The sequence below is a fragment of the Nycticebus coucang genome, chromosome 18 (assembly GCF_027406575.1).
Source record: "Nycticebus coucang isolate mNycCou1 chromosome 18, mNycCou1.pri, whole genome shotgun sequence".
NCBI classification, from domain to species: Eukaryota; Metazoa; Chordata; class Mammalia; order Primates; family Lorisidae; genus Nycticebus; species Nycticebus coucang.
In genome coordinates, this window is record NC_069797.1 from 35,673,984 (window position 1) to 35,695,055 (window position 21,072).

At 45.2% G+C, this 21,072-nt stretch overlaps 1 protein-coding gene across 1 annotated transcript in view; it reads right to left on the reverse strand.

The window, feature by feature from the left end:
• MYO1D (myosin ID) overlaps positions 1-15,646 on the reverse strand; it is a 378,012-nt gene extending 362,366 nt beyond the window's left edge. The window contains exon 1 of the mRNA XM_053568857.1: positions 15,244-15,646. Within this exon, the coding sequence (XP_053424832.1) occupies positions 15,244-15,338 (95 nt within the window). The 5' untranslated portion in view covers positions 15,339-15,646. The remainder of the gene's footprint in view (positions 1-15,243) is intronic.
• Positions 15,647-21,072: the final 5,426 nt, after the last annotated feature.

Consider the following 21,072-nt stretch of genomic DNA (forward strand, 5'->3'; position numbering starts at 1 on the left):
TTTTTTTTTTTTTTTTTGAGCAGAGTCTCACTCTGTGCCCTGGGTAGAGTGCCATGATGTCATAGCTCACAGCAACCTCAAACTCCTGGCCTCAAGTGATTCTCTTGTCTCAGCCTTCTGAGTAGCTGGGACTACAGGTGCCTGCCACAACACCCGGCTATTTTTTACAGATGGTCTTGCTCTTGCTCAGGCTAGTCTCAAATTCCTGAACTCAGGCAATCCATCCACCTTAGCCTCCCAAAATGCTAGGATTATAGCTGTGAGCCACTGCAACGGGCCAGGACTCCTTTTCATACATCCTTCGGATGAGCTCAGCTGACTGCCAAACCCCAGAACAGATTAGATTTATAAATTAAGAGGGGAGAGGGGATTCACAGGCAGACACACTGAAAGAAACTTAATCATATATTCTAAAAAGTTAAATTATTTAGATCAATTTAGTGCAGGACAAAACATTACACGTATTTCAGTAAACACCAAGGATATGAAAGTAACTGTTCATAACTATGATTGGTATGATCTAAGTCATTAAGAAAACAAACCACACTCTTTACATTCTGCTTAAGGAAGCAAAAATGAGAAAGCATGAGCAAGTGAGTGCCCTGTATGTGTTAAGAACAATAAACCACCTACCTATTATCTCATTTGATGAGATAATGTAGGAATCCGTCCCATTTTAGGACTGGGCCATAAAGATTCAGAGAACAAAAGTAAATTGTTTAAGTTGTGCAGTGTATAGTACAGCTACTTTTATGGCTATACCTGTTTACTGATAACTGAAATACTTCATTTGCTCATTATTTTATACCACTCTGCCATTTTTAAAGTAATTTTGGTTACAAGTATTTCTTTACTTCTTTGGGGCAGGGGAGTTTGGAAGGACAAAGGCCTTCTGAAAAATGATAACTTACAACAGTAGTTTGCAAGATGATTTTTCAATGTGATAGCATTTTTTCCCAAATGAAACATTCCTTGGAATCCTGATATGTGGAAGCCGAGCTGCCCTGCTGAAAGCATCAGAGTCAGCTCCACCCCTACCTGGAATCCCAGACTGCTCCTCAGGCACCTTCTCAGCCCAGGACATCAGAGAATGTAGATTCTTTTAAAAAGCACAGATTTAAACGAGCTTCGTCTGTGGAGTTACTGTGCGAAAACTGGTCCCTTAGAGACACTCAAGAAATGATACAAAGCTACAGACAGGCATCACAATGCTGTGCAAAGTTTGGCTGTGTGGTAAACACGCAGTCACCCTGCTAACGTAAGCAACACCTGAAGACTGAGGTCACGGTGCCACTATGCAGGCCCCTCCCTCCACCATATGGAATGAGGCTTCCTATGTCTGAGTTCTATATATTTTTTAAAAGAAAAAAGAGAAGTCCACCATTTCACAAAGACCCAAGATACATTATTTTCAAGAGTAATGGTAATTTCGGTCAGGCGCGGTGGCTCACACCTGTAATCCCAGCATTCTGGGAGGCGGAGGCAGGTGAACTGCTAGAGTTCAAGGGTTCCAGACCAACCTGAGCCAAAGCAAGACCCCGTCTCCAAAAATAGCCAGGCGTTGTAGTGGGCACCTGTAGTCCCAGCTATTTGGGAGGCTGAGGCAAGAGGATCACTTGAGCCCAAGAGTTTGAGTTTGCTGTGAGCTGTGACACTACCACAGCACTCTACCGAGGGCGACAAACTGAGACTCTGTCTCAAAAAAAAAGAGTAATGGTAATTTCATTTTCCTACCTTCACAAAGACTGTAGTTATATACCACAGAAAAATCAGATAATACAAATACATAAAAAACACGTAAAACACAATAAATGTATATAGCTCAGCCCAGGAGTCAGCAGACATTTCTTTTTTTGTAGAGACAGAGTCTCACTTTACCACCCTTGGTAGAGTGCTGTAGCATCACAGCTCATGGCAACCTCCTTAGGCGATTCTCTTGCCTCAGCCTCCCGAGTAGCTGGGACTACAGGCGCCCACCACAACACCTGGCTATTTTTTTCCTTTTTTTTTTGGACAGAGCCTCAAGCTATCGCCCTGGGTAGAGCACCGTGTTGTCACAGTTCACAGCAACCTCCAACTCCAGGGCTTAAACGATTCTCTCGCCTCAGCCTCCCAAGTAGCTGGGACTACAAGCGTCCTCAACAACGCCTGGCCATTTTTTGGTTGTAGTCGTCATTGTTTGGCCGGCCCGGGGCCGGATTTGAACCTGCTATCTCCGGTGTATGTGGCTGGCGCTCTTAGCAGCTTGAGCTACAGGCGCCACCGTCAGCAGACATTCTATGCATTCATTTCATTCATTCATCGATAGAGGCAAAAGATTTGGTCCTTAAGGCCTGGAGATAAGCCTTTGCTTTGCCCTCGGGATGTCTGAGATTAGAGCAAGGACATGAACTGACGGACAGATTGAATGCAATGAGAAACGTCCTCATAGCTGTGGTCGGAACTGCCAACATTTCAACTAGTCTAGATGTGTTTCATTTTGGACTTTGTAATGTTTTCAACTTAATCACAAGGAATATAGGACAGGATGGCAGAATCAGGTTAACTCAAACTCATTATCAAATACTATTCTTACTATAAACTTAAAATGACCTAAATAGTATCTATAAAAGCCAAAGCCGAAACATGACAGAGTTTATCTGAAATAAATGTAAAGGTTTTTTTTTTTTTTTTATTGGGTTTGGCTTTTTTTTAATTGACTATAAAATTTTTCTTGACTTTCCAGTGAACACAAAGCAGCGGTCTGAGACAGAGCCTTTCGGGATCACCCGGCTTTGCTACAGTGGATCTTTTATTGTACAAGTTACTCAAAGCTGACTTTGTGGTCAGAGGCAAAAAAAAAAAAACAAAAAAAATTGAGTTTCTCTTGGTGTTTGCTTCATTGTTTTAGATGAAGCCATTTTTTTTCCCACTAATTCATTTGCGTCTATCACTTAGTGAACCTTGTGCATACGTAGTAAGGGATGATCTGGTTTCCCCCCACCCCAAGACTTAGTCATATAACTGTGGGAGATATGGAGAAGAGAAATGAAAGGGATGCTGTGTTTGCTCCTTGGTATGTTTTTCCATCTATTTCAGGTTTTTTCAGACCCCTGAACTGGCCTGTGGCTCTCTGGGAGAAAGCTATATTCAGTAGTAAATAATCTTTTCATTAAAGCAAAATATTAATAGCTTTATTACATCAAGATGCAGAAAGGTGGGGGGAAAGAAGACAGTTCTGCTCAGTTGCCGGTAACTATCCCACATGAGCAGCTGCCTGGAATATGAATTGGGGTGAGGTTAGGACAACAAGGAGACTGCAAGGTGGGCAAAGTATCAAGAAGGAATAGCTGATATTCTTGATTTCCTTCTCCAGCAATTGAAGTCACTTATTGGAACCTTCTCTTGAAAATGATCTGCTTTCCAAATGCAGACCATTCTATTTCACCAAGAAATGCTGAAAGCCATGGTTAGATTCATAGGCTGGCTCACTAATGTCTTTCTTTTTTAAATGTTTTTAGAGATGAGGCTCTTATATTTCATCCCGGCTGGTGTGCAGTGGCTATTCACAGATGCGATCAGAGCTCACTGTAGCCTTGAATTTCTGGGCCCTCATGATCCTCTTGCCTCAGCCTCCCAAGTAGCTGGGACTAAAGGTACATGCCACGACACTCACCTTCCTCGCATGTTAGACACACTCTTAGATGTGCAGTCCCATCATTTCCTACGTTTCCTAAGGTTGCCCTTTTCCTGTACCATGGAACATGCCATCACTACCCTGGGTGCAGTGAGCACTCACCTGGGGTCCAAACCCATGGCTTTCAGGTGCCTGACGATTTTCCATCTTTCTCTGAAGTATATCAGCACTAGGTTTTTTTTTTGTTGTTGATTTCTTTGTTTTGTTTTGTTTTTTTGAAATGGAGTCTCACTCTGTTGCCCAGGCTGGAGCACAGGGGTGTCATTATAGTTTACCATAACCTAGAACTCCTGGGCTCAAGCGATCCTCCTGCCTCAGCCTCCCAAGTAGCTGGGACTCCCAGGCCTTCATTATAACTGATCTCACAGAGGTATGAGAAAGAAACTGACCAGACTGAGCAAATTAATTGTGCTACACAGTAGAAGTATTTTACTTTCTGAGAGGATGCTTATTAACTTAATCTCTTAGCTGTAAGAATTTGGAGCAGCAAAAGACAGGAATGAAAAAGTACAGGCAACAGGGAAGGAGAACATTTTTAAGCAACGGCAACTGTCTAGAGGCAGGACTAGCCCGCTCACGCTGAGAGCCAGTGGAGGGAGGAGAGAAGGCCAGGATGGCTCAGGCCATAAGGCAGAGGAAAGAGCTGTTTCCAGGTGAGGCTATCTCTATCTCAACCAGGGTCTGCTCACATCCCACCTCTTCCACAGAGCGTCTTTTACCTACTACCCATCCCATTTTTTTCTTTTTCTGGATCCCCGCAGAACTCTAGTACATACATATATACAGCCCTTAATTATATCATCAGTTCTTTTTTAAAAACCTGCTATGATTGATTCTGCTCTATAGGAAGTTCTTAAAAACAGTCTGTCTGCACTGTTCATTTGGCTCCATCATATTTCACTTTACATTACATTCCTAAGGAACTTTTTAATCCCAGTTAAGCTATCCCTCAAAGAGTAACTTTTTAAAATGTCACCCCACCAAAGCTTCCAACACGATGCTAAGCGCACAGTAAGAATTCAAGTAATTTCTAGCTTTAACACCAGGAAACTGAATGAAAAACAGAGAGAGTCTATAGTTACATGAGAAAATGAGTTACAAATTTAAAAAAAAAAAAAAGACAGTGTCACCATCCTTCATGAAAGCAGAGAACAGTGACATGCAGAATAAAATATTTTGGAAGTTTTAAATATGGAATAGCAGATTTCATTTTCCAAAGAGTTTAAAACAAATTTCAGACATGAAGTAGCAGCACCCTGATGGAATATGATCATGAGTGCGCGTAGGGCAGTAGTTACAGAGTGAATTGGAAATGGCACAGGCACTTTTGGTCCACAGGGCTGGACCAAGGGATGGAACAGAGACAGAGGGGCACTCACTGAGTACTCACTGTGCTTCAGCATTAGGTGTTTTACAGACGCTATAATTTAAATTCACCATAACACATCATCCTTACAAATGAAACAAACAAGGCTCAGGGAAGCTAAGTAACATGTTCAAAGCCACACAGGTGATGGCCAATGGGCAGAAGAAACAAGATTAAGATCTGCCCATCTCCAATGCCCTTTGCCCCTCAACTAGGTAGCCCGAATCCCTTCTAGAACTTGTTTCATCTTGGCTCCCCAAACAAATTTGTCTTTGCGAGGAAATTAGAGGTGAAAATACCCAGCTCTCCAGCAATGCCTGGGTCAGGGCAGGGAGGTACGGCCGTTTCGGAAGGACGCGAGGAAAGCGCTAACTTTAGCTGAGCAGGAATTACATAGCCAGGCACATTCTACATGTGTGACTTCGTCCTGATAATCCTAAAACGTCATTTTACATATAAAGAAAAAGTCATAAGGCTAATATGAGCAAAAATGAAGCTGAGATCTGAACCTGTTTAGTCGGGTCTCAAAGCCTGTGCCCATTCCTCTATTCCCTGTTGTGAGCCTGCTTTCTCTCCTCTCCTTCCCATAAATACCAAAAGCTCAAGTTTGGGAAAAATAGTTCTATTCAAGAGACCTAGCCAGTAATTATATAGCAACTAAATGGAAAGAAGCCTGCTTCCCACAGGAAATAAAACTGTCATCTCGGTCAAGGGATGCAATAAACAATCAAGGAGAGCTTACGATGTGTATTTTAAAATGCCATGACCCTCTGCTCCACTTATGAATACGGCTGACATTTTCACAGGCCGTGTCAGTGAGGTTCAGCAACAGGTAATCTACCCAGAGGGGCTGGCCCCACCTCTGACGGTAATGTTCCTCCACTGGGCAGTGGTTGGGGAATGACATGATGACTCCATCCTGTCCCAGAGGCAGCACTGCACTAGATACCACAGAGTTATAAAATGGGGCCAGCCCTGGAGATAATGTCCATGTTTCAGAGCTGGCTCAGACTCAGGTGAGAATGTCAGTAAATGCTCTCGATAAGAATCATTCACAAGGCAGATAACTTGTGATCATTAAACAAACACATTTCTATCTTTACCAGATTCACCATTTTTGTCTCAAAGTTAAGCAAAAAGTTAAAACATATCTCCTTAATGTAAAAGTAGATCCTTCAGAACCTGGAATGAAAGGAACCAGTAGCAGCTTCTAAGTGCCTGAGTCCACCCACATCTGGCTCTATTTGGGAACTAAATTCAGCAGAAGTCTCTAGGGTCAAGAAATGACCCCGAATAAAAATAGTCTTGGAAAACTGTCACGGAGTAGGAGAGGAAACAAGGCGGCAGGGTGATTCACTCCAAATGGCAGCTCCAAACCCAAAATCCCATTTTTTGTCCCAATATGAAGCCAATGTGCAAAACAGGCCCAGAGCAAACTGTCCTATTCCAAAGGGCTCCAAAAGAGGCTGCCAAAGAATTTCACGGGGAAGCCAAAAAGATTTAGTGTGCCATTCACCTCTCCCATAAATCTCACTAGAGCTATTTCTAACTAGAGCTCTGAAACCGATTGCAGGTTTACATTTGCTTGAAGACCACCCAGGGTATCTTTGCTTCTCCCCCACCTCCAGCAAGCAAGAGGAAGCCTTTGTCCCACAGAATTTTCCAAATGACCCAACAGCCACAGAAAGAGAACACAGAGGTGGTGTGGTGAGCATGCAGTTCACTGCCTTTCTAATCATTCTGTAACACAGTTAAGTTGTAAGATGAGTATAATATTGTGAGAAAACCGAATGCTTCAAAAAAAATTAAGAATCCCATTGGTTGAAGAATGATCAGCTACATTCTTCTTACTGATTGTAAGAAAAAAAAAGATGCAGGGAGCGCAGGGGGGCAAACACAAAAGGACAGAGGTAGGGTTGCTTCACACCCACTCACTTCCACCTCTCCCTTCCAAAGCCCCGTATCTAATTCTCCACTCATAATTTGTATTATTTGTCTTAAAGATGGTCCCAACCATAATACGTTTCCAAGCAGCAGAAAACCTGGACAGGCTGTCTGTGTATGAGGATTTCACAGGTTGATGAGGAAGCAGGCATGCAGACCACAGCAATATAAGATGATTAATTCTCTAACGTGACCACCAAGTGTCCATGTATCTGGGACTGCAGGTGACAGTGTAATTATCCCTGTTTTGGAGGATTGGGAAAGACTTCTCAGGTCTTTGGGTAAGTGTGACAGGCAGGGAATGAGGGGAAAGAGGAGGGAAGGAGGATATACCAGGAAGTGAGAACGATCCAGGCCAGGGGTTCTTAGCTGGAGGCAATCTCCACGTGCGTGCGTTTATGTGTGGCAATGCCTAGAGACATTTTGGGTTGTTATCAGTGAGAGGGAAGTGGTTCTATGAGCATCTACTGAGTAGAGGCCAGAGATGCTACCCAACACCCCACAAGGCACAGGACGGTCCCTACAGCAAAGCAGTATCCAGCCCAAAATGTCCATAGTGCTGAGGCTGAGAAACTCCAGTTAAGAAAGGTAGAAAAGCCATGCTGTGCTAGGTTAAAAATAAAAAGTAGCATGGAGCATTGGCATGCAGTGTGCTTCAAATGATTGCTTTTATGGAAGAGCAAAAATAGTAAGAAAAGAAAGGAGGAGAAAAATTGAATTTCCAAGAAGCCAAGATACAAGGCTGCCTGCGCTTTATTCTCAAAACAGAAACCAATAACAAATAAAGTTAACAAACTGACTTCTGGAAGCCCAACGTATATTTCATTGACCTTTAAAATGAAAAGCACATCTCTCAAGGCCACTGTGCTCGGCTCGAGTCCACTCCGCAGCAGCCTGCATGGCTCAGCGAGGAGTCAGGAGCACAGAAAGGACCAGACGTTCCACGCGGCTTGCCCTGGCAGGACGCTCAGAGGGAGGGTGCAAAGCTGATGCTAATGCTGCAAGGAGTCTAGGAGTGACCCAGGCAAGGAGAAAAGGGACCAAAGGGCTCCAGGTCCAAACAGGACGTGGCTACAAAGAAAGCAGGGCGTGGCGGGGATGCTGCACCCGGGGCTCCCAGGGGTCACCAAGGTTGTCAGAAGGAACCACCCCTGGGAGGTTGCAGCTCAATTTACCATTGCCAAAATGCAGCTCAATTTACCATTGCCAAAATGTGGAAACAGCCTAAATGCCCACCAACCCAGGAATGGATTAACAAGCTGTGGTATATGTATACCATGGAATACTATTCAGCCATTAAAAAAAATGGAGACTTTACATCCTTCGTATTAACCTGGATGGAAGTGGAAGACATTATTCTTAGTAAAGCATCACAAAAATGGAGAAGCATGAATCCTATGTACTCAATCTTGATATGAGGACAATTAATGACAATTAAGGTTATGGGGGGGGGAGCAGAAAGAGGGATGGAGGGAGGAGGGTGTGGCCTTAGTGTGTGTCACACTTTATGGGGGCAAGACATGATTGCAAGAGGGACTTTACCTAACAATTGCAATCAGTGTAACTGGCTTATTGTACCCTCAATGAATCCCCAACAATAAAAAAAAAAAAAGAAAGGAACCACCCCTGACCACAAAGGAGGTGGCACTTGTACAGGACTCTCACTCCTGGGCACACACCCTTGGAAAATGGAGTGAGGGACTTACCACCACCACCAAACAGGAAAAAGAAGTAACTAAAACCAAACAAATCTTCCCCAGCAAGAGACTTCTAGGAGGGAAAACAGGCAACCCTCAAGGTCCTAGCAGATTGTTTTATAAGGGGAAGAAATACAAACTGGAGCTCACCCTCAGACATACTAACACTAATCCACATCACCCAGCACTCAGGCCCCATCCAGGCCCCCAACCACAGACACACACCTACATCTGTTTTTAAAAATAACAACAGGGCGGCACCTATGTGGCTCAAAGGGGTAGGGTGCCAGCCCCATGTGCCGGAGGTGGCGGGTTCAAACCCAGCCCCGGGCCAAAAACTGCAAAATAAATAAATAAATAAATTTCCTAGAATAATTAAAAAAAGAAGAAGAAGAGTGAAAACAATCTCCAAATAAAAATAAAAATAACAACAGTAGGGCTCGGCACCCGTAGCACAGTGGTTATGGCACCAGACACATACACACAGGTTGGCGGGTTCGAACCCGGCCCAGGCCAGCTAAAACAATGACAACTACAACAAAAGATAGCCAGACATTGTGGCAGGCACCTATAGTCCCAGCTACTTGGGAGGCTGAGGCAAAAGAATCACTTAAGCCCAGGAGCTGGAGGTTGCTGTGATCTGTGATGCACACAGCACTTTACCCAGGATGACATAGTGAGACTGTCTCCAAAAATAATAACAGTAGGAAGAAAGTTACATGAATTATGACAGATGTCCAAAACTCAAGTTTTAGCTTCAAGAGGGAAAAAGAAGGTCAGAATAATAGCAAAATAAGAAGATGATTCTAAAAGGACAATGCCATAAGAGCTTTAAGAAAGTAATTGAGGGCGGTGCCTGTGGCTCAGTGGATAGGGCACCGGTCCCATATACCAAGGGTGGCAGGTTCGAACCTGGCCCCTGCCCAACTGCAACAACAAAAACAACAACAACAAGATAGCCGGGCGTTCTGGACGGCACTTGTAGTCCCAGCTACTTGGGAGGCTGAGGCAAGAGAATCGCCTAAGCCCAGGAATTGGAGGTTGCTGTGAGCTGTGACACCACAGCACTCTACCAAGGGCAATAAATTGAGACTCTGTCTCTAAGAAAGGAATTGAAATAGTCCTTTTTTTCTTTCTTTTTTTTTTTTTTTTGTAGAGACAGAGTCTCACTGTACCACCCTCGGGTAGAGTGCCGTGGCGTCACACGGCTCACAGCAACCTCTAACACTCGGGCTTACGCGATTCTCTTGCCTCAGCCTCCTGAGCAGCTGAGACTACAGGCGCCCACCACAACGCCCGGCTATTTTTTTTTTTTTTTTGTAGAGACAGAGTCTCACTGTACCGCCCTCGGGTAGAGTGCCGTGGCATCACACAGCTCACAGCAACCTCTTAACTCCTGGGCTTACACGATTCTCTTGCCTCAGCCTCCCAAGCAGCTGGGACTACAGGCACCCGCCACAACGCCCGGCTATTTTTTGGTTGCAGTTTGGCCGGGGCTGGGTTTGAACCCGCCACCCTTGGCATATGGGGCCAGCGCCCTACTCACTGAGCCACAGGCGCCGCCCGGCTATTTTTTTGTTGCAGTTTGGCCGGGGCTGGGTTTGAATCCGCCACCCGCGGCATATGGGGCCGGCGCCCTACTCACTGAGCCACAGGCGCCGCCAACAGTCCTTTTTTTCTATAAAAAAAGTTCTCACAGAAGAATGCACTATGTGCTAGATGCTGCTGTCAAGAAAATTTAAAATCAAGTTCTGATGACACAGACCCCTGAAGCAACTGCAGCCTTAAGTGCTTGACTGAGAGGTACAGACCATAAAAGGAGAAAGCAGACCTTGCAGGAGAGCAGCAGAGGACAAGACATTCCAGCAGGTGCTGTAGCTTGGGGAGGCTGGAGTTGTCAGGTACATGTACACGTGGGAGTTTCACTGACACATCCACATCCACCAAGGGACCAGACACTCTCAACTTCTCCTACGGGAAATTCACCACAAAATATGACCAGGGTGGTCCCCTGATATTCCAGGAGACAAAAACACTTGAACATCACATAATAACACCTGGATCTGCATTGATGGGTTTCTGGTCACCTTCTGCAAAGTGAAACAAATATCTAAGGACACAATAGAAGGAGCTCATACAGCTAAACACTAAAATAGTCTGGGGAGACAGCAGGCAATATGAAATTCAAACTATCAGACAGGACTGCTTTCTGTCTGGGTCAGGATTTAAGAGAAGGGTAAGGGAGCTAACCTTTGCGGGGACTGTGTTTTTATGGCTACGGGGAACCAACCAGTCTAACTTACAAGTAAATCATGGACAATCGCTGATCCGTACAATGAGAATTGCAGCCAATTTTCAGAGTTGTCAAGTACACGCACAGATCAGATACATACAAATATATACAAACAGCCGAACACCCAGGATCCTGATGGACATGGTGATTGGGTGTAGCAAGGCTGTGCTAATGAGAGGCGATGACCCCTTCCCCTTCAGACAACTTAACTTAATCGTAGTCACCCAAATAGAGTCAACTTTCATGCCACCAACCTCAACTCATGCCACTTAATCCACCTGGAATGCTATCCACCCACATGTTTACCTAGACAAATCCTACCCATCCTTTGGGACTCAGTTCAGCTCCTCCTCTTCTCCTTTATGTTTCTGAGTCACCCTAAAGCATCTCTCTCTTATGAATTTCCAGAACAATTTGTACAAATGCTTGGCAAATAATCGTGTCAGCTCTATAAGGTATCTCTTCTATTGTTTTCTTGAACTATTCTTTAAATCAACAGAAATGTTCATCTTTCTCCCTGTCTCCACTGACACATCGCCTCTTTGAGAGGTAAGGGGCCCATCTTACGCTTCTTTGTATCCTTTTCCACCCCATCTTTTAGAGTGCCCTGCACAAAGTAGAATTAAATTGCAGCCTTTCTCTTTTGCACACATAGGAGTTGTTAGGCTCACCTTAATAACCTATCTTGAGATTCATACTTAGAGACTTACAAGTCCTAAAACAAAAAAAAAAATCATTATAAGAGCTCTCTTCCCCATACCCCCAAGTTCACTTTCTTTTTCTTTGAGAAAGGGTCTTGCTCTGTCACCCAGCTGACGTGCAGTGGCTTCATCAGAGCTCACTGTAATCTTGAGCTCCTGGACTCAAGAGATCCACCACAGCCTCCGAGTAGCTGGGCACACAGGTGTGTCCCACCATGCCATCTATTTTTGGGCAGATGGGGTCTTGCTCTTGCTCAGGCTGGGATTGCAAATGTGAGCCATTGCACCTGGTCCCCAATTTACTTTTTAAAAAGCCATGTGAGTTTTAATTCTACTGCAGAGTATTAGTTCTACAAACTAATATAACCCAGTTAGACTCTGAGCCTTCAATTTCAAATACTAAAAACTCTGCAAAAGATCTGGCTAATGTCATGTATTCACTGGAGGTAAAATATGGAGGTCAAAATGAATGACTCCATACTCAACTATTACTACAGTGTCTTGTATGCAGGAAGTACTTAATAAATGTACTTAACGTCCACAAAACTGAAATGATTATAAGCTGGGACTACATTATGAAGGCATTTCTCAAAGCATACTTCTTTCTTGAAGGGCAAGGAAGGTAATCTCTTAATTTAAAACTACGTTAGTCTATGAAATTGCTATATAACTTACCCCTTTATGTGCACTAGGGAAAACTTAAACAGTATTGCTAATATGTGTTTGCCAGGAACTAATCTTTGAAGTTATGTATATTAGTTCATTTAATGCTCAGAACAACCCCAATTCTGCAGATAAGAAGTCTGAGAGAGAGAGGTTAAGCAACATGCCCAAGGACCACAGCAAGAAAGTGGTAGAACTAGAATTTGTATCTCAACAATCTGACTCCTAACCACCATGGTAGTGGGTAAAGGTTATAGAGATACAGATGTAGAGGTATGCCATTTTGATTAATATTTAAAGTCATTTCTATAAAAGTTAGGCATCCAAACTTTGATCAGAAATATCCTGGCCTGGGGCAGTGCCTGTGGCTGGCTCAGTGGGTAGGGTGCCGGACCCGTGTACGGAGGGTGGCAGGTTCAAACCTGGCCCCGGCCAAACTACAACATAAAAATAGCCGGGCGTTGTGGTGGGTGCCTGTAGTCCCAGCTACTTGGGAGGCAAGAGAATCGCCTAGGCCCAGGAGTTGGAGGTTGCTGTGAGCTGTGTGATGCCACGGCACTCTACCGAGAGCGATAAAGTGACACTGCCTCTACAAAAAGAAAGAAAAAGAAATATCCTGGCCTGGCAGCTCACACCTGCAATCCTAACACTTTGGGAGGCTGAGGTGGGAGGATCACTGGAGGCCAGGTGTTTGAAATCAGCTTGCGCAATAGCAAGACACTATCTCTACAAAAAAATAAAAAATTAGCTGGGTGTGGTAGCACAAGCCTGTAGTCCTAGCTGTTTGGGAGGCTGAGACAAAAGGATCACTTGAGCTCAGGACTTTAAAGTTACAGTGAGCTATGATGATGTTACCACACTCTAGCTAGCCTGGGGAACAGAGCAAGACCCTGTCTCAAAAAGACAAAAAAAGTTACGTCCTATCATAATGCTGTATATGTAATAAATCTGATTATATTACTTAACTTCACAACACTAAATAGGGAAAAGATACTGTGCAACTTTGAGGCTGCCTACACTTGGAAAATTTAGAATCACTGAAAGAGTCTCATCATTTTATAAATTAGGAAATTCAGGTACATTGACCAGCACAAGGCCAGTCTGTGGTAGGCAAGTGTAGAACTCAGGTCTGTTTTCCTGTTCCACGATCTGGAACAAAAGTAAGCCTGCCCAAGAGCAGAGAAGACTATGTGGTTTGCAATTTCCCAAAGATTAAATCAGTTTTGTTTTTTTTTTTTGTTTTTTTTTTTTTGAGACAAAGTCTCACTTTGTTGTCCTCAGTAGAGTGCCATGACATCACAGCTCACAGCAACCTCAAACTCTTGGGCTTAAGCGATTCTCTTCCCTCAGCCTCCGGAGTAGCAGGTGCCCACCATAACACCCAGCTATTTTTAGAGACAGGGTCTGGCTCTGGCTCTGGCTCAGGCTGGTATTGAACCCATGGGCTCAGGCAATCCACCCACCTCAGTCTCTCAGAGTGCTAGGATACAGGTGTGAGCCACTGCACCCAGCCTCAAAACAGTTTTATAGAAGGGTTAACTGGGGTAATTAATACTGAAAAGTAGGTTTAGTGAAGCACCCAAATTAAGATTTTGATCTTCACTTTCTAAGCTTAAGGAGTGATGTGTAGCCATAAACCTACAAGAAATGGGGCCAAAACTTCCAGGAAAAAACACACATTCCCCCATATAACTCAGCTATTGATATTTTGAAACTCCACTTATTGTTGTAATGTTTAAATCAAACCACTTTAAAACTACTTTTACATACTACTATACCAATAGTGAAAGCCAGGGGTGGTGCTTCATGTAGGTAATCACTTTGGAAGGATTTGGTGGAAGGATCCCTTGAAGCCAGGAGTTGGAGACAAGCCTGAGCAACACAGCAAGACCCCATCTCTACAAAAAAATTTAAGAAACTAGTCGGGTGTGGCAGCTCACGCCTGTAGTCTCAGCTACTCAGGAGGCTGAGGGAAGAGGACTGGTTGTAATGAGCTATGATCATGCCACAGTACTCTAGTCTGGGCGACAGAGTGTCTCTTCAAAAAGAAAAAAAGGTGAAGTAGTCACATGTAGGGGATTTTCTAAGACAAATTCATCTTGGAAGTCCATTTTGGGGCTTTGACTTCAGACTACATTCTGAAGGATGTCAGTTAACACGAGGGCTCCATCCTTAACTCTTTGAAAAGTCTAAAACCATGAACGCCTTGTCAAATTCAGACAGTTTATCTTGGCACTGGCAAGCATAGCAGTGTCTCAGAAGTCTGGAAACGTGTCTAATTACGTTTAGAGAGGAACTAAAAAATAGCCAGTGTCCCGGAACAGACATCTCAGGGATCACTCCATAGCATCCCGATAGAGCCAGGAAGGGGGGGAGGAGGGAGAGGAGGGCGGAGTGGAGACGAATAAGAAAGGAATAAAAGCAAATGTGAAACTGGGAGGAGACGCCGGCCTCTCTCCAAAACCACCCTCTACTCTTCCTAGGGTCTTCGGGGCCCACCACAACTCTCTCTGAAGTTTTCCTTTGCCTTTACTTTTGTTTCCATGAGGTCACCCGGCCCGCCCACATCGCTTACCTGGCGCAGGGCAGGCTGGTGCACTACTCCCAGCGCTCCGTCCAGCTCGCGTACCCCTTACACCTCCAAGGGGGACAGCAGGCAGGGACACCCCGGCTCAGAAGGTGCGCCCCTCCCAGCTCGGCACGCCTCCTGCCGACCCCAGCAGCGTCTTCTCCCAGGAAAGCGCCACCTCCTAGTCAGCGGACCCCCTGACACCGTCCTCTGGCCGCACTCCATCCCAGGAGCTCGGTGCGCCCCTGACACCCCCAATCTGGCCGCCCCGCTGAGGCGCCCCTCCCGGGAAAGCGCAGCCTCGCGCCCCTGCGCACGGCTGCCCCGCCCTCACCTGAGTTTGAGGTTGGCCATGAACTCGGGCATGGAGACGGTGTCCATCAGCACGAAGTCCGCCTTGCCGAACTCCAGGCTCTCCTGCTCCGCCATGGCGCCGGCGCAGGGGCTCAGGTGGGCGCGCTCGGGCCGCGGGGCCGGGCCGGGGGCCCACGACGAGCTCCGGCGGGGCCGGGGCGGGGCGGGGCCGCGCCGGGGGTGGGGGCGGCTGCGGAGAGGGGACGCGCGCCGCTCTGGTCGGGCCGGACGGAGGCCGCCCGGCCGCTCCTCGGCTCGCTCTCGGCCGGCGCGGCTCCGAGCAGGGCGCACCCGCGGTTTCCGCTTCTCCCGCCGCGGCTGCCGGGCGCTGTGGGGGTCGGGACACCGAGACGGAGACGGCGGCGGCTGGTCCCGCCTCTGGCCTTGGTTTCGCCGGGCCCCGCCCCGCCAGCGCCTCCCGGGCTCCACCCCGCCCGGCCGGGACTGCCGAGGAGCCCGCCCCCGCCGCTGCCCAGGACACCGCCTCCTCACCTGGACGGCGCGCACGCGCGGGGCGGGCGGCGGGAGCGCGCGCGGGCCGGTGCGCGGCGGCGCCCCCTGGGGGCGGGCGCTGGGACCTCGGGCAGCCGGGCGCTGCGGCGGAGGCTGGTGGAATCGGGTTTCTCCGTTGGCCGCCTCCCGCGGGTGCGGGGTAGATGCCAGCAAACTTGCCCAAGTAGTTTGTGGAGCTTTTCGCGAAGATATTTCATTGTGATTCTGTCACCCTGCCGCGAAACATACTCCTCCTCCGCTCACACCCTACCCATCCTTGAGGTGGCGGTTCAAGCACAAAGTAATGATATAGCTAACACTTGGGGGGCACCAAAAATGAGCAGAGCTGTTGTGCTGAGCGCCCTAGAGAACTTACGTAACTCATTACACCGCTGGGAAGTGGGGCAGCTGCAATTTCAGGAAGGTCGTTTGACGTAGGAGCCCCAGTGCTCAGCGACATGGCCAGCAGCCTCTGTTCCGCACTGGTGGTGTTTTCACTCATCCGAGCGTGCCATCAGACATTACCTTACCTTATTATTACGTTTAAAATATACAGAGATGCCAAAAAAAGGTAAACACATTTTAAGAAAGAAAAAGACTGTATTAAAATCATAATATGTATCAGTAACAAAAGGTGAATTCAAGTCACATTTGAGCACCTCTCATAATTGCAGAAGTCAAACGTGACTTGAGTATGACAATTCTAATGCAGTTTTCCCTCTACATCTCTGTCTCATCTCTCCGGAATTATTGTTAGCTTCTTGAGCATGGGACAATGTCCTGAATGTCTTGATATTCTCTTAGCATCTGCCAAGTAGCTGTTGTACTACCTTGCACAAATAAATATGAAATCCATACTGGTTCTATGGAATGGAATGAGTTGTAAAAGGTCTCCAATTCATTGATATGTTGGTCGGGCTTGGAAAAGTCTTTTAGAACTTAGAATGCATCTTCCCAATGAAAATGTAATATGAATGAATTTCTAAGGCGTTTCCATTAGGACCACCTTCTATTAGAAAATCTACTAGGAAATCGAGAGGCTTCCAAGGATCTGGCTGGGCTTCAACTCTGTGTCTAAATTTGAGATGAGTAAACCAAACTGAAGAACTTTGCTCAAGGGCTGCTTCAGCTGCCAGCCACCCACACTTGCCAAGAGAAAGGAAGGCAGCTTGGTCACCTCCCCAGGGAACTCCTCTGTCATCAGAAAGCCAGCCAACCCCTGGCATAAGCAGAGCTGGGCTGCAGTCTGACAACCATTAAGAGCTTACCTTCCTCAGAAAACACCTATCTGGATCTCAGTCTCCTCATTTGTGGAAGAGCTCCTCTGGAATAAGGTAGGACTGTCCTATGCCTGGGTCATTTGTGTGGGTCAGGCAGTGGCTAAGCAGCTGATTGCAGAGAGTGTGGCTGTATTCCTAAAATGTTTGTATTGGTACCTTTGAAAATAAGTAGAACTGAATTTTAAAAATGAAAGAAGGAAAAGGAAATATCAAATTTTGTTGACTTTGGAGTGACCACACCCAAAAACCCATTGGAATAAAGTGTCCCTTGAACCCTGGGGGTGTTAAAAATTATGGTGAAATCTCAGGCATTAAGAAAAGAAACACGAAGTCCTCCAGATGATGAGAGGGGTGCAAAAATTGTACAGTGGGTAGGACCCACAGTGAGCTATAATAATATTTTCAAATGCCTAAAATAAAAGACACTTATTTTAATCAACATTCTGTACAGGAACTCAACATATAAAACATAAACACAACATATGCACAGGGAATTTTTAAATTAATTTTATATACTTTTTAGTATAAAATCAGGCATTGAGATTATTAAGGTCTCTTGATGAACCCAGATCTTCCCAGGGACATTCACAATCATCTTAAATCAGCTTTAGGATTCCGATTTAGTTTTGTATGTTGTTTTGATTGTATGGTATCAAGGAAATTCTGATTCACAAGGCTATGCAGTCATCTGTTACTTACACAATTTTACATTCAGCCTTTTTAAGGCCAGGGCACAGATACAATCCTATTAATCAAGGACACATTTACACAAAGCCCAAATATATGCAGAGATAGCAAGAGAGACTAAACACTGAGGTCTTCATTCAAACAAGGAATCCCAAAGCAGGTTAGCTCATTATTAATCTCCTTTGTGATATAATCTGAGTAGAAACACATTCGGAGATGTCTGTTTTTGGTATAGTTTTTATCATCCACTAAAAAACAAAGTGGATGAACAATTCTGAAAGCAATTCTAAAAGCAAAAATAAATTTTACACCACCAACAATGAGTCACATTGACACTGTGAGCCTCCTGATATGATCTCCTGAAAAAAACACAGCTGTCACTCTCCTGTTAAAAATTACAGAAGCTGAATCTAACTATGAAGAAACATCAAAAACAAACCACATTAAGGGGGCATCCTACAAAACAAATGATCTGTACTCTTTAAAAATACCAAGACAAAGAAGCTGTGGCACTGGTCCAGATTAAAGGAGATACAATTATGGTGCCTGTAGCTCAGTGAGTAGGGCACCGGCCACGTACACCAAAGTTGGCGGGTTCGAACCCAGCCTGGGCCAGCTAATAATGACAAAAAAGTAGCCAGGCATTGTGGCAGGTGCCTGTAGTCCCAGCTACTCAGGAGGCTGAGGCAAGAGAATCGCTTAAGTCCAAGAGCTGGCGGTTGCTGTGAGCTGTGACACCACTGAGCTGTGATGCCACGGCACTCTACTGAGGGCAACATACTGAGACTCTGTCTAAATAAATAAATTAAATTAAATTAAGGAGATACAATTAAAGGCAATACGTGACTTTGGGAGACTGAAATGGGAGGATTAAGACCAGCCTGGGCAACTTAGTGACCCTGTCTCTACAAAAAAAAAAAAAAAAAAAAATAGAAAAATGCAAAAATTAGCCAGGCATGGTGGTATACACTTGTGGCCCCAGCTACTCAGCAGGCTGAAGCAGGAGGATCACTTGAGCCCAGGATTTGGATGTTATAGTGATTGCACCACTGTACTCCAGAGGCTGGGTGACAAAGTGAGATCCTATCTCAAAAAAAAAAAAAAAAGAAAACAAAGAAAAGAAAAAGAGAGAGAAGGAAGAGGCAAGATAGGATCCTAAACTAGATCTCCAAGTAGGAAAATACAAAGCTCATGACTGTGACAATTGGTAAAATTTAAATACAGGCTATTTACAGGCAGTCCCTGGGTTACAAATGAGATGGGTTCTGTAGGCTTGTATTTGAATTTGTATGTAAGTTGGAACAGGTACATTTACCCATTATCTGTAATAGCCCCCATTCATAAGTGCAAGTCGTACATCAGTCTGATGTTTGTAACTCAGGGACTCTGATAGCATCTGTTCATAAGAGCCAGTCGTATGTAAGCTGGATGTTTGTAACTCCCGGACTCCTTGTATTAGATAGTACCATGGCATTCATGTTACTTTTCCTGAATCTGATCATTATATTGAGGTTTTATAAGATAATGTCCCTATTCTTAGCAGATACCTGCTAAAGTATTTAGGAGTCAAAGTCTCAAACTATTTGACAAAAATAATAAGAATGAGAAGAAGTAGAGGATGGGGAGGAGGGAGGAGGGTATGTGGACAGAGACAGAAGTGGATAAAGCAAATGTAGCAAAATGTTAGTAACTGGTAAAGCATTATAGATAAAAGAATATATGGACATTTGCTGAGGGTTTTTTGGTACTGTTCTTGCAACTTTTCTATAAATTTGAAATTATTCTGAAATTTAACGTTAAAAATCAAGTAATCTCAGTGAGTAGGGCGCCGGCCCCATATGCAGAGGGTGGCGGGTTCAAACCCAGCCCCGGCCAAAACTGCAACAAAAAAAAAATTCTTAGTTTTTTGCCAGGCGCAGCGCTCACCTGTAATCCTAGCCCCTCTAGGAGGCCAAGGTGGGTAGACTGCCTCAGTTCAGGAGTTTGAGACCAGCCTGCGCAAAAGCGAGACACCATCTCTAAAAATAGCTGGGCGTTGTGGCAGGTGCCTGTAGTCCCAGCTACTTGGGAGGATGAGGCAAGAGGCTCACTTAAGCCCAAGAGTTTGAGGTTGCTGGGAGCTATAATGCTATAGCACTCAGAGCAACAAAGTAAGACGCTGTCTCAAAAAAAAAAAAAAACTATTTTAAAAATACTAAATAACACTTAGAAATGAAAGGCACATCAGAAATTCCAGGCTAGAGTACAACGGCATTATAACTCACTGCAACCTCAAACTCCTGGGCTCAGGCAATCCTCTTGCTTCAGCTTCCCTAGTAGCTGGGATTATAGCTGTGCATGACCATACCCAGGTACTTTTTCTATTTTAATTATAGAGAAGGGGTCTTGCTTGTTGCTCAGGTTAGTCTTGAACTCCTGGTGTTAAGCAATCCTTTGCCCCAGCCTCTCAAGGTGCTGTGATTACAGGCATAAGCCACTGCGCCAGGCCTGAACAATTCTAAAAGCAAAAATATGTTAGCTTAGTTATCAAATATATCCACGTGCCCTAAAGAGGGTACACCCTATTCTGTGCCTGAAATTCTCTTGCCTGCTGTTCCATCGCTCATTCCTATGACCTAGCAGCTAGGTCCTAAATAACTTCTGCTCATTGCTAAGCTCTCAGACTCAATGTCACTTCCTCTGAGAAGGCGTCTGTGATCTCCTAAGTCAGAGTTGGCTATTCCTCCTCTATGTCCCCACAGCATCCTGAAAGTGCTGCCCCCATTGGAGCAACCGAATGTTCTTGAGCTGGTTGTTCATCTCTCCCACTAGTTTTTAAGAGCTAGGAGGGTTAGAAGCTGTGTCTGTTCTGTTTTGGGATCTAACTCTGGCCCCAGGTAGCACAGGGTCTAAGGTGTATAGCTCCTAAACACACCTTAGTAAATGAATATGGAAATGGTCTATGAACTTGCTTAGTAAATGAATATAGAATGTGCTATGAACCAATGGTCACGTAATACGAGGGGGGTAAGTCTATCCTCTAGGTAGGTTTTTTTGGTGGGAAAATCAGTCATTGTGCACCCTCAGTCTTGTCTCCCGCCTCTGGAAAGTGATCTAGGGCTTGGTGTTTACTTTTCCCTGGGGCCAGGCCTGCTCGCTCCCTGTTTACACTGAACAAAAGCTGCTGTTGGGAGAGCCCTGTTACCAACAGCTGCAAAGGTTCTGCTCTGGGTTATCCATGAAAACCAACTCTTGAATTTTCCACAGAAATGTTTGTTCCTGTTCTACTTTCCCAAAATGCTTCTGGTGCCCCACCCACTCCTTTACCAGGGGCTGTGCATCCATGGAAGACAACTTCTTCAGCGTGCGTC